At 38.3% G+C, this 13,422-nt stretch overlaps 1 protein-coding gene across 1 annotated transcript; it reads left to right on the top strand.

The window, feature by feature from the left end:
* Positions 1 to 10,248: 10,248 nt before the first annotated feature.
* Positions 10,249 to 11,347, top strand: C21H8orf48 (chromosome 21 C8orf48 homolog). Its single transcript, XM_068532022.1, has one exon. It carries the CDS (start codon positions 10,412 to 10,414, stop codon positions 11,219 to 11,221), a length of 810 nt encoding a protein of 269 aa, XP_068388123.1. The 5' UTR covers positions 10,249 to 10,411; the 3' UTR covers positions 11,222 to 11,347.
* Positions 11,348 to 13,422: the final 2,075 nt, after the last annotated feature.

Raw genomic sequence — 13,422 nt, 5'->3', positions numbered from 1 at the left:
CTGCTGGTTAGAACAAAGGCTGGCATTGTGAGATTTACTTTTCTGGCATTTATATTCTATTGACCTGAAAAGTTTGATAATCTCATTAAAATTGGGAGATTAGAAAATCAGAAAAAATATGAGAATGGTAGCAATGTTAAACTAGTAGGACTCAAGGAGTTCACGTGTTTTAATAACTTTATTTTTTTCATTCGAGGAAGTAACTTGTAGTTATTTGCCATTCAAAGTATTTTTAAGTGCAAGATAGTGCTTTGGACCATCTTATTGGGTTGGTAAGATACAAATACGAAACTTTATCAGAAAAGTAAAACGCTTATTAAAAATCAGATAACTCATAATGGAAGAGCTAGTATTAGAAGGATCTCAGTCTTCAGGTTCACTATTAAATCTACCCCAGAACTGTAATGATGGTGGTGACCACAATGTCCATGTATTGGATAATAAGCTCTTTTTTAAAAAAATGAATGAATGAATGAATGAATGAATTTTGTGCTGTGTTGGGTCTTCGTTGCTGTGCACAGGCTTTCTCTAGTTGCGGCGAGCAGGGGCTACTCTTTGTTGCAGTGCCTGGGCTTCTCACTGCGGTGGCTTCTCTTGTTGTGGAGCGTGGACTCTAGGCACGTGGGCTTCAGTAGTTGCGGCTCGCGAGCTCTAGCGTGCAGGCCCAGTAGTTGTGGCGCATGGGCTTAGTTGCTCTGTGGCATGTGGGATCTTCCCGGACCAGGACTCGAACCTGTGTCCCCTGCAATGGCAGGCGGATTCCTAACCACTGCGCCACCAGGGAAGTTCCGGGTAATAAGCTCTTGTTCATATTGTCACTTACAATACTTAACACCACCCCAAGAGACGGCTGCTGCTGTCCCTATCACATTACAAGAAGCAAAAGGAAGGAATTGATGCAACTCCTTCAAATTTTTTTCTTTTTAAAATTTATATGCTCTGAGGAAACTTTCAACATTTCTTGTGTGTATTTAGGTAAACTGAAGCCCATATTTTATAGAGCTCTATGGCAATCACTCTCGATTGTTCTTTAGCTCACTTTATCGAATCTTGCATTGGGACATACCTATGTAATTAACAGTTGAGGAAAGAAGGTGCCTAATCGGATAACACCATATGAGAATAACATGTTAAAATATAACAAGTGGACCACTTTAATACTTCTCAACTACATTTAGGATTAGGCAGTCCAATTAATTTTGATCCATTTGATGCTGTTCTCTTCATTCTGGGTGAATTTTATTCTTATAATGTTACTTGTTATCACTATATTTAACATAGAGGAGGGCCTTGCAGGAGGGTTTTCACTTCTAAGCCTTTGTCTCTGAGTGGTTTCAAAATGATAAATTTGTGGCTTTGGGGGGGGTGTTATAATAAAAGAGGGGAGAACACAACAAAACAAACAAACAAAACCAACTTCACAAACAGCAGTGTGGTTTAATGACAGCCACACGTATTAATAAAGGGTCTCACAAGTTTGATGCATAAAATTTAGCAACAGAAAAGACAAGAAACAGCTTCTACTACCCAGAACAAAGGCTGACATTGTACGATTTCAGTGGCATAATATGCGGGCTTCAAATAAGAGTTCTGGTCAGTGGGACATAAAGGAAGTGCTTCATTAGCTATCATAGTGCATACCTCCCAGGCCTGTACCATGGGGCAGCACGCAGCAAGGGCATGGGCGCAAAGAATGAGCTATTCACTCAGGTTTCATAATCTTGCTCTGTTTCAGCCTCCTGGGTTGACAGCTTTCAAGTTAAGCATGGAAGGCTCTAAAGAAACAGTCCTACATTCTTCAGTGATAGAGTTTGTTTTTGGAAAATGCCTATCTAAAATAAGGAGATAAAATAAGTTAAGCCTGTGAGCTCAATTTATGGAATTAGATGTCTTTCCAGAGCACAGTGATATTTTTATGATTACTTTGAAGACTTCATTAAAATACTTCTACAGAAAGATTTGTCTCAGATGAAATTATTTGCAATTTCTGTCATTCAGCCCTATGCAATCATATGAATATTCATTGTACAGTGAAAGCTGACTTTGTGAGTAGGAAAATTACAGTAACATGCTTTACAAAGATATTGAGTAGAGGAAAAATAATTCTATGCAGTAATTTTCAGGAAAACCACTGTGAATTTTTATCTTTTTCTCCAATCATCCAGAGCCACAGACCTCTGTCCCTCAAGGAAAACACAAGACTATTTAACTCAAATTCAACTCAATGGCAAAATGTCTGAATTCATTTCATATAACCTCTGTGCTTTGAAGAGAAATACATTGTATTAAGGTTCAAATTTATATTAATTTGCTAGATGCCAAGGTCAATCTGAAATAGTATTGCCGGAAGGCTCAGGAACCTAACTGCATAAAATTGCATAAAGATGCTGAGAACAGCTCTGAATTTAAACTACAATGAATGGGAAATAAATAAGGCTAGAAAACCTATATAATATGTTGTTAACATAGAATTTTCAAAACCAAATTGCAAAAGATATCATACAATTCAAATTCACACTTAACATTTTTTCTTGTGAAGAATATCACCATTGATGCCCTTAAATATATTGAAGATATTTATTTCTAAAATAACTGAGTTATTTATGACCTACACTTCTTTGGAATTTTACCAGATACTCAGATGAAGCAGTGGGAAGTCATTGTTTAATGCCTACAAACATTAAAAATCCTGAAATACACCAATCAAAATATCTTTTAAAAAACTGCATAAAATTAAAAATTTAAATTTTACTTATTTTCCAATAAGAACAATAATTTCTAACTTAAAATACTAGATGTAAACAATCTACAGGCTGGTCAGTCAAGTTCGTGATAGTGGCAGAACTATAATTTGCACTCATAAAGGCTCCGATGGGTCACCATCTAAAACAAATATGCTTAATTTACAGAGAAATAAAGTGATACTTACTGTAATGTAGCTCTAGGTACACCTATAAGGCAGTTTGTCTTAAGTCCCTGTACTTAACAATTTTATTTTTCTCACGTAGCAAATCACAGGCAGTTTTATACTAAACATCTATCCTAGAGGCAGACTGTCCAATTAGCCCTTGATCTGGTTTTCATATAATTCACCTGTTATAGGTTGAATTATCTCCCCCACCCCCAAATTCTTATGTTGAAGTCCTAACCCCCCTCCCAGTACCTCAGAATGAGACTTTGTTTGTAGATAGGGTGTTTACAGAGGTGATCAAGTTAAAATGAGGTCATTAGGGTAGGACTGATGGCTGATGTCTTTCTGAAAAGGTGAAATTTGGACACACAGACATGCAGACAGGGAGGATGCTATATGATCATGAAGATGGCCAGCTACTAGTCAAGGAGAGAGGCCTGGAATATATCCTTCCTTCACAGCTCTGAACATCATGGGTAGGTTGAGGGGATGACTATCAGTGAGATAGCACAAGGGGATTCTGTATCCTGATTTTGGTGTTGGTTACATGAATCTATAAATGTGTTAAAATTCATAGAACTGTACAGCCAAAAAAGAAACAAGCCAATTTAAAAAATAAAATAAATAACCTTAATAAAATAAAAACCTACTCTAAAGCTAAACTAGCAAGCTATAAAATAAAAATGTTGAAATCTGTAGCATTCTAATACACAAATAATAACCAGTTAGAAAATATAGTAGAAGAAACAACGTATGTTACAATCACTAAAAGAAAATGTATATAATAAAACAAAATAAAATACATAAACTTAAAAAGAAAGGGACAAAACCTAAATGAAGAAAAATACCTAAAAGATGCCAAAATACCCTTGAAGACATGAAAAGATATACCATATTTCTGGATAGGAAGACCCAATTTTAAAAAATCCCCAATGTTTATAAGTTCACTGCATTTCAATAAAATACCATATGTTCTTTTCTTTTATCCTGGAGCAAGACAAGTTGGTTATAAAGTTCATTTGGAAAAATAAACAAGAACTTCCAAGAAGTTCTTGCAAATGGAGGAGAGGGCTCTGGCCTTATGAGAGGTTAAAACATTATAGAGCCCATTAAAACAGTATGGTTTGGTATGTGAATAGAAAAACAGACCAATGTACTAGAGTTGAAAGTCCAGAAAAAAAAAACCTAAGTGCATATGGGAATTTATGTTAAAGGCAGCACCTAAAGACAGTGGGGTAACAAAGAACATTTTAGTAAGTACTGTTGAGCTCACTGGATAGCCATATGGAAAAATATAAAATTAAACTCATTCTTCATACTGTAATAGAGAAGAAACCATAAAAGAATCAGAGTTTTAAAGCAAAGGAATAAAAAGAATCACAAGTACAGTAAGAAAACATGAGTGAGTTTCTTTATAACATGGGTGTAGGGAAAATTTTTCTAAATGTGACAAAGAATCCAAGAACAACAAGGAAAATGATTTATAAATTTGCTCTATGAAATAAAAAATCAAAGTTTTGCATGGCAAACAGCATAAGTAAATAAAAAGACAAACTGGGAAAATCATGTAGAACTTATGTCACAGAAAAATAAATAATAATATTTTGATACTAAAGTGCTTTTTAAAAATTGAGAAGAATAAAACAAGAATCTTATGCAAAATGGGTAAAATAAGTGAATAGACAGTACACATAAAAAGAAATGTAGATGTCCCTTATACACATGAAATGGTGTTTAATCTTACTTAAAATAAGAGGAATTCAATTTAAAATTACACTGAGATACCATTTCTCTTCCATTAGCGTCACAAAAATTTATAAATTTGAGCACATCTCCTGTTGGCTAGGCTCTTGGAAAGAGCTCCTGTCACGTGTTTGCTGGCGGGAATGCAAAATGTACATCCCCTATAGGGAGGAATTTGGAAATACTTGGAAAAACTACATATACCTTTATCCTTTGATCCAGTAATCTCGCTCCTAGGAATCTTGTTTGAGATACACCTCCAAAAATACGAAGAAAAATTTGACTTCTTATAATCACAAAAAGCCCATCTAAATGTGGGAACAACTGTGGGAAAAAACATTCTCACAATGGAATACCATGTAGTCATAGAGAGATGTCTATAGGTTGATGTGAAGTGATACCCAGAATATATTTTTAAGAGAAGAAACAAAAAAATGTGAAGCAACGTGTAGAATATGCTGAGCATATAGATATACATATATAATTTTTTTGGTAAGAAAGGGGATTCAGATATATATTGATTTATATTTTCAAAAAGAAACTTGTAAGGATAAATCAAAAACTTTAAAATAATGATGTTCTATAGGGAACATAACTATAAATAGAGAAGAAAGTTCTGCCTGCTCCATTTTTTTCTTTTTAGTTTTTTAAATTGTGTAAGAGACATGAGAACAGTATCAGCCAAATGCAGTGAATGGACCTTGTTTGGATTCTGATTCAGACACTGCAACTCGCAAAACGGATTTTTGAGACAACCAGAAAGATCTGAATACAGAATAATTATTAGGTGATATTAAGGAATTATTATTATGTTTTAGATGTGGTAATCATAATAATGTGGTTATGGTTTTAAAAAGGCCTTACCTACTAGAGATATAAACTGAAGTATTATGGACAAAATAATATTGTATCTTGTATTTTTAAATACTGCACGAGGGAGGGGGTAAAAAAGTGAGGAGGGGGATAGATATCTCGAAAGCCTTAACGTTAAACATACATTTTTGACCTATCAATTACAATTTCTAGAATTTATCCTAAATATATAGTTATGAATGTGTATAGAGATTTAGCTGGAGAAATGCTTATTCCAATGATTTTTAGGAGCAAAAACCTGGAAATGCCTTGTGTTTAAATAATTTTATTAGTTAAATAAATCAAATAATGCAATACCACCTTTAAAATTATGTTGAAAAAGAATTTTTATAAATTGAATGGGAAAGTGTTCATGTTATTGCTAATGAAGAAAAGAGTTCATAAAACCATAATCCAATATAATCTAGGTTTTATTAAGAAAAAATTATGCAAGGAAAAATGTTAAAATGTTTTGTAAGTGTTTATAGTGACTATCTTCGGGAGGTCAGAATTCAGGTAACTTTTACTCAAAATCGATATTTGTAGCTTATCTTTATCTTTTAAACTACCTATAACAATAAACATATGTTATCTTTGCAAAACAATAGCTATTAAAGTAAAACACAGCTCTTCATAAGGCAATTCATCAATTTCAGAAATATAACAAAACTGAAGACACAGGAAAAAAAGAATGTGAAGACTGAGATATTTGTCTGGTATAACATTTTTCAAATATGAAGAACAGCCACTGCACTGTAAATGGAAATCGTTTTTTATCATGAATGATGTAAGATTCCTTACTCCACAAAAATTGTTTCTCACAGTGAGATTTCTGATACATTCAACTTAGACCCTTAGGAGAGGAAATAATTTTCCATTTTGCTTGTTCACAGAACCAAGCACAGTGCTGTGTAGTTTATGTAGAGGGCAGGCTATTTTTAAAGGATCTGTCAAGTTAATTTCCCTTATTCATAAACTAGATTTCCTCTTGGTACTCTGTCCACCACAACGGCTTTGGGAAAGGGTACAGACCAAATGCCACCTTGGCAAGGAGGCCACTGTGATCCCTCAGAGGAGAAGTGCTTGCCTGGCAGGAAGAAGCTGAAAGTTGAGAGAGAGAGAGAGAGAGAGAGAGAGAGGGAATCCGATAGGAAGACTAATATGTTTTGACCTCCTGTCTCTGGGGTTAAGCCCCATAGCTGCAAAGCATATTTAATTGTTGAGGAAAAGCTGGAAGGAGAGCTTTTGCCCTGCTTCCCATTAAGAACGATGGAGAGAAGAGACAGTGACAGCAGGACAATAAAAATAGTGCCATGGCATGCTTAGGCCTGATTTGTCTCTTTCCCTCCTATGACTTTCCGTACCCACCCAGGCAACTTTCAGCCACAATGTGGTTTCTAAAGGACCCCAACGTTCCAATCAGCCCCTAAGAGATGTCAAGATGCTTGAGATTTCTGGAGGAGGGGCTGGCCACAGGAAGTCGCCTGAGTGATGACTAGGTTGCAAGGGTTCTAGGCTATGCTGTGTGTACCAGACCACATTCCCCTTTTCCTCTATCACTTCTCAGCAGGCCTTTGAAAGAAATGTACCTGTGGGTGTCAAGATACAGGCAAGAGAGCCGGGAGAGGGTTTGACAAGTTCCAGTAGCCTAGGATTTTGTCAGGATCCTGGAAGGAACCAGACTAACAGTGTCTTGGTGGAAAACAGCACACATCCAGGGACCACCTGCACCATGCCGTGGAGACCAACGAAAAGATTTGCACAAAGTTAAGGCCCCCTACACCAACTGCCCCAAAGATAATAAAGTTTTCCTTTCTACAAAGCACTGTCTTGGGAAGGAGGAGAGGGAAGGAAGGAATGAATAGCTTTGTTAGAGAGTCATATTAAGTCATATGACTGAAGATTTGACAAAATGAGACTGACTAACATGGGAATACCTGGGATATCCTTAATTATCAGGTTAATGGTTTTCCATAGCTACTAAAATGAGTGAGAACTTGTAAAGAAGATTACATTAATAACAGAAAATTAAAATGCAGCATGTTCTTGGCACATTTGGATGCTGATTGGATAATTCTTTTTTATAATTTTTTTTTAGTTTTAGTTAAGTTTTAGATAATTTCAGTTTTGCAAAAAACTATTCTGAACTTCATAGATATTTGCTAAATAAAGAAGCGATTATATAACAAAGTTATTGAGACACTGAAATATTTCTATGAATTTTCTGGGACAGCTATAAATGTTTCCTGTTAATTCCTCGATCTTTCTTTTCCTGATAAAAACAAAAAAATGTTTAAAATGACATACTACTTTTTTTTTTCCTGCAAAGCTTGATAAAATCTGCTTTCAGTATAGTGAGTAGGAGTGACTTGTATCCATTGGGATAGTAAAAAGATTTTAGATAAGATGGAAAGTTGCAATTCCCTACTCCCTTTTCCCCTTTATACATTCCTGGTTTTTGTTTTTGTTTTTTTCTCTCACTTGAAACATCTAAAGTAAAAAAATTAGTTTAAGACAACACACTTGTTCACAATTCTCTTAAGGATTTCTAAATAATATGGAATATATATATGTATATATATATATTTTGCCAGTACTGCTTAAGGAGTGTTCTGAGATTTTCTTTTCACATATATATCACTGACAATTCTCATATACAAGGAAGATAATAGGCAAATATTATTTATATTTCACATATAGAAAACTGACAACAAGAGTGTGGATTTTAAGTAGTGTCACCTTTAAGCTTTATTCTGTGATAGAGTTGAAAAGTAAAGAGAATAGGTTTATACAAAGAGTAATAGTTTCTGTGTTTAAAATCAAACTGACTTCTGTCTTCATGAGTCATTTTTGATAATGGTAGTACTGTTGAGCTATTTTACTTCCTTAGATAATACACATATTAGAATGTTGAAGAGTTTACTGGGTCCAGCTGGTTATTACAAAGAAATTGGTTAATTTAGCAAATTTACTTGCTTCTAGGATAAAGTTATTTTTTAAAAAATCGAGGTATTTATAACAGTATATTTAAAAAAATTTAAAAGATTACTCCAGATATTTAGCATATTACTAGATATGAATATACTTTAAAGTACAGCTCCCTTGCTCAATGTTTTGGGGAAAATGTGTGCTATAGTGAATTGTGTGTAAATATGAATGTGTAAATATTTCAGGGAATGAGGGAGACTTTTGAAACAGAAATTAAAAATGAAAATCTTTAACCTTGAACTGGAAATTACTTGGAATTAACCACAAATTATCTATTACCTCTTTTTAAAGATTAATGTTATAGGATAAAATATGATTTGGGCAGAATAAATGAAGTTGGAATCTCTTTTATCTTCAATATGAAGAGCTGGCTCATATTTGAGAGATGCTTTTCGAACATTTCGGACTTTTGACTCTTTGCCAAAGTGAGCACTTTGGGAATAACATTAAATATATCTGGCTAGACTAGAATTACATCCCCCCCACCGCTACCACCCCCCACACACAGAAGGAAAGGAGCAAGGAAACCCATTCTCTTGAAATTAACTCAGATATTTACTAAGACCTAGACTCAGGTATTTATTAAGATCTAGAAAAAGTCAACCTTCAGAGTTAACATTTTATAATTTCTGAGAATAGTTAATAAAACTCTACCATATTTTTAAAAAGTCTGTTGTAAAAGGATGTATTATGAGTAGCAGCCTAATTTGGGGGGTTCAGGAAGAGGAATAGACTGAAGTTCCTTGAGCTGGTAGTACTTATTCCACAAGATCCAGGCGCGGACCTGTGTAAGGTAATACTACTTCTGTTTCCATAACCATTCAACACATTTACTCAACAGAGATTTATCGAGCACCTTCTATGTATCAGGTACCTGCTGACTGCTGGATAACACTGACAGGATTTCTGCTTTCACCGGGTTTTTAATCTGGGGGCGATGTGGAAGGCATTCTCAAATATGCATAAAACACAGTTGCAAACCCGGAAAGAAAGGCTGTGCTGTGAAGTGGGGGCAGGGATGGGGCAGGGGTGGGTATGAAGCCCTTCCTGAAAAAATGGGACTTGAAAGAGGAGCAGTAATTAACCTTACGAAGAGGGAAGAGGAGTGTTGAAGTGCCATTCAGAGAGGCACTGCCTGAACAAAGACCTGAGGAACTGTGACTGGGAAAACTGCAAAGTGTTCCAAAATGCTACAGCACAAAAAGCTGTGCAAGATGAGGCTGGAGAAATAATACGTAGGAGCCGTGCCATTCAGGAGTCTTACAGGATGGTTTCAGAATTTCGATTTTTATCCTGAGACACGGTTTACGATTAGATGATCTCTTGGCTATCTGATTAGCATATACGTTTTGCTTGTGTTTTTTGGCCAGCAGGATGTTTTTCTGTTTGGGTTTTTTTTTTTTTTTTAATTTTTGAAGGCGAGGCGTGTATTCTCAGATTAGAGGCCGCCTTTCCCTGTTGCCCTCACACACATGTACAATTTTTTGACCCCTGGGGAAGGGGAGTTTGAAACTTTTTGGAGAATTATTAGATTTTGTACTAAAATAGCACTAAAGAGAAGACTCAGGAGAGCGAACGGAGAGGGCGGCGCCGACAACCCGACAGGAACAATGCAGGCAGAGTCGGTTCTGGGGAGGGCGGGGGAAGGGGAGGAGCGAGGCGCCTCAGCGACCTACTGCGCATGACCGCCCTTGGTTGCCAAGGCAGCGGGAAGGCGTTGCCCGGAAGAGTTTCCTTACGGAACGGTCAGTTCCAAAACCCATTCCCCAGGGGCTCAGGACTGACTAGTTCCTGAGGCAATCTTGACCACTGCAAAGCAGATGAGGAATAGAGCCTGATGCAATGTGATGGCCATCCGCCTAGAAGCCCGAGGATTCAGAGAAGCAGGGGAAATTGACCCAGACAGACATCGGGACTATGGCAGACTTTTCTAAGGAGTCCTTTGAGTCCTTTACTGATGAGGTACAGAGTTCCGGTTCATTCAGTTCCTCTGGAGGACGGCAGCCCTGGTCCTATGCCTCTGGGAGTAAATCCGAGAGTGGAACCACGACTTCACGCTTGCAATATGGAGACAACCAATCTGAGTTTTCACACTTCAAAAATAATGAAAAGAAGTTGAGCAGAAAATGGATCAACAACCTCAAGGGCAAGGAAACGAACTCTGGCCAGTACCAACCAGACACTAAACTTGAAACAGAAATCACTCAGGCATCCCTTGAAGAATTGAATGCCCTGCAGTCTTTCTGCACCGTTAAGATAAACCTAATCCATCATAGTGCGAACTCTAAGGGGAAAAAGAGCAGCAGACATAAAAAGCTGCAGCTTGGATCGGATGCAGGGGCTCCAGAGGTAGATGCCTTAAACTGTACTGTCCCCGATGAGCTTTTGAACAGAATCTATTTTAAAAACATGAGGACAACACCCAAAGAGGTGGTAACAGCTAAGCAACACATTTCTTCTCGGTGTCCCAACTGTAACAGGAAAAGAGCGGAACTGGCCCAATCTGCCTTCCTGAAACAGAAGAAGACTTTACTGGAGTCACTTCTGCTCCAAGAGAAAATAGATGAACATCTTCATATGAAAGACTTTCTTACCCTTATTGGAGAAATACATCAGAGCCTTCCCAGGCTTTCCGATGACCCCAGAATAATCTGGGAAAGACTGAAGGAGAAAAGTCAAATTGGTTACTCTGGTTTTGAAAGGTCAGATATAAAGCAGGAGATGTAGCAGAATGGAAATAGTGCTTGTCATCACCTTTTTGTCCGCCAATTTTCAAACCTCTTACTCTTAACTAAACAAGGGATGGTGTTTATTAATGATAATGTGTAATGTGGATAAATGTTTTGTTGTGTATTTGAATAATTATCATCATTTCTGTAATAGGAGCAAAGCATTTGGCCTGACCGTTAGCACGACCGTTATCGCGAGACCCTGAGCCAACAGTCAGCTCTCAGTGGTTCTCGCGGCAGAGAGTGTGGTGAGAGGTGAGAGGCGGTTGCAGGGCCTGGGACAGGCTGAGGGCCGGGTCCCGCAGAACCCCAGAGCCCTCGCCGCAGCCGCCCGCTAGCCAGGCCCAGACCTTGAAGCAGCGAAGCAGCAGCGAACCTCTCCCCGATCCCAACGTCTGCAACCTAATGGCGGCGGGCGGTCTCCATGGGTCGCAGTCCGTGGAGGCCTCAGCACCTGGAGTATATGGACACTGCCGTTGAGGTAACAGCTTCAACCCGCTTCAGTCTCTCCATTCAAGTTTCAAAAGTTGATGCAGCTTAGATCAGTTGTCTCCCCCTAGGAGGTGGCCAGAGGCCAGGGTTAAGTTGCAAGGACATTGCACATCATTAGCAGGTACACCTCTGTGGTTGGGCTCTTCTCAAAGAAGGGCAGTTGCTGTGAGCTGGGGATTCACCTGAAGGGCATTTGCTACAACACGTATTCCTGTCGATCGTATACAAACGATTCTTTCCAGTTTAAATGAAAAGACTGAGGGCCGGCTGGGTCCTGGCCGCCTGGCTCCCTCATTGATGATGGCGGGGCAGGGTCTGGGGACCTGGCCATGAGGGCGCTGCCAGCTGCCCCCTCACCCAGGCCTGGGCGCTGGCGGGAGGACCCAGACTGGGTGCTGGATGAAAGCTCCTGGGCAGGGTAACTGGCCCGCGAAGGGACCCCCTCCTGTAAACCAGGGCCTGGACCTCGGAGGGTGAAAGTTGAGCCTTGGGAACTTGCCCTTTCTTGTTAGAACAGAGAATAACATTTGTTTCGGTGGAGGTTTATAAGAACACCGTGACCTGGCCTCAAGAACAAAGGAACCAACACCAAGAAGTTTGTAGCAACTAACCATGCCCCTCCCTATAAAAAGGGCTATATAAAAGGGCTTTGCTGAAAGCTTTCCAGGCGTCCAGGGTTTTTAAGGCATGAGCTACCAGTCTCCTTGCATGGCTCTGCAATAAACCTTCCTGTGCTCCAAACTCCGACGTTTTGGTATTGTTTGGCCTCAGTGTGTGCTGGACACTCGGACTTGCGTTCGATAATATTTCTACAGGTACTCTGGAAACTTAAGAGTTTACTGTGCTTCCTTCACAGATTTGAGGACTAAAGACTTTCCACCCAGTATTTTTTCAGATTCTAGAGGGCAACATTTTATAGTTGGAATAATTACAAAGTTTTTATAACAATCCAGGAGAGAGATGCTGGCAGTTTGGACTAGGGTTTCGACAGTACAGATAGAAATAGAGATCTAAGAAATACTTAGGAGGTAATAATTGACATTCTTTGGTGAAGAAATGGATATGGGGGTTTAATAAAAGGTAAATGTTAAGAATGTTACTAAGTTTCTGACTTGTGCATTTGGATGAATGATAATTCATTAAGATAGGAGCATTGGAAGAGGATGACGTTTGATTAAGAGGGTGATTATTTGGACATGGTTAGTTTGAGGAATATTTGAGACGTTCATATTGAGAGATTGAGAAACATTTGGTTATTTGTGCTTGCAATCTGGAGAAAAGGTCTTGAGGGGATGGGGATCACTGGCATATATGTCATAGATGTGGTGACCTCTTCTAGAAGAAAGGAGAATGACAGGAGAAGAAGGGCTATGACCAACTCCTGAGAACTTCTACCCACCAATTAATGGCTGGGTAGAGGAGAATAAGACAGCAAAGGAGGTTGAGAAGAAGTCATCATAGAAGGATAAAGGAAACCAGGAAAGAGTCGTGTCAGAGAGACCAAAGAAAGAGAACATTTCAAGAAGGATGGGTTGTCTAAGCATGCCAATGCCACAGAGTTCACAGGAGATGATTTAGTCATGTGTTGGCTTCTTTGACTTAACAACAGCAACTTCATTCATAAAAATTGAGCTGACTGACAGTAGCTTGAGGAATAAATGTAAGCTAAGGAAATGAGGAATATGGGTATAGACTTCTTGAAGTTTA

Source organism: Eschrichtius robustus, chromosome 21 (genome assembly GCF_028021215.1).
Source record: "Eschrichtius robustus isolate mEscRob2 chromosome 21, mEscRob2.pri, whole genome shotgun sequence".
NCBI classification, from domain to species: domain Eukaryota; kingdom Metazoa; phylum Chordata; class Mammalia; order Artiodactyla; family Eschrichtiidae; genus Eschrichtius; species Eschrichtius robustus.
Note: the sequence above shows the minus strand (reverse complement) of the source record. Positions and strands in the feature narration are given on the sequence as shown.

What these genes read in the sequence shown, in the direction of transcription:
- C21H8orf48 (XM_068532022.1), top strand. Translation starts at nt 10,412, where the DNA reads ATGGCAGACTTTTCTAAGGAGTCCTTTGAGTCCTTTACTGATGAGGTA.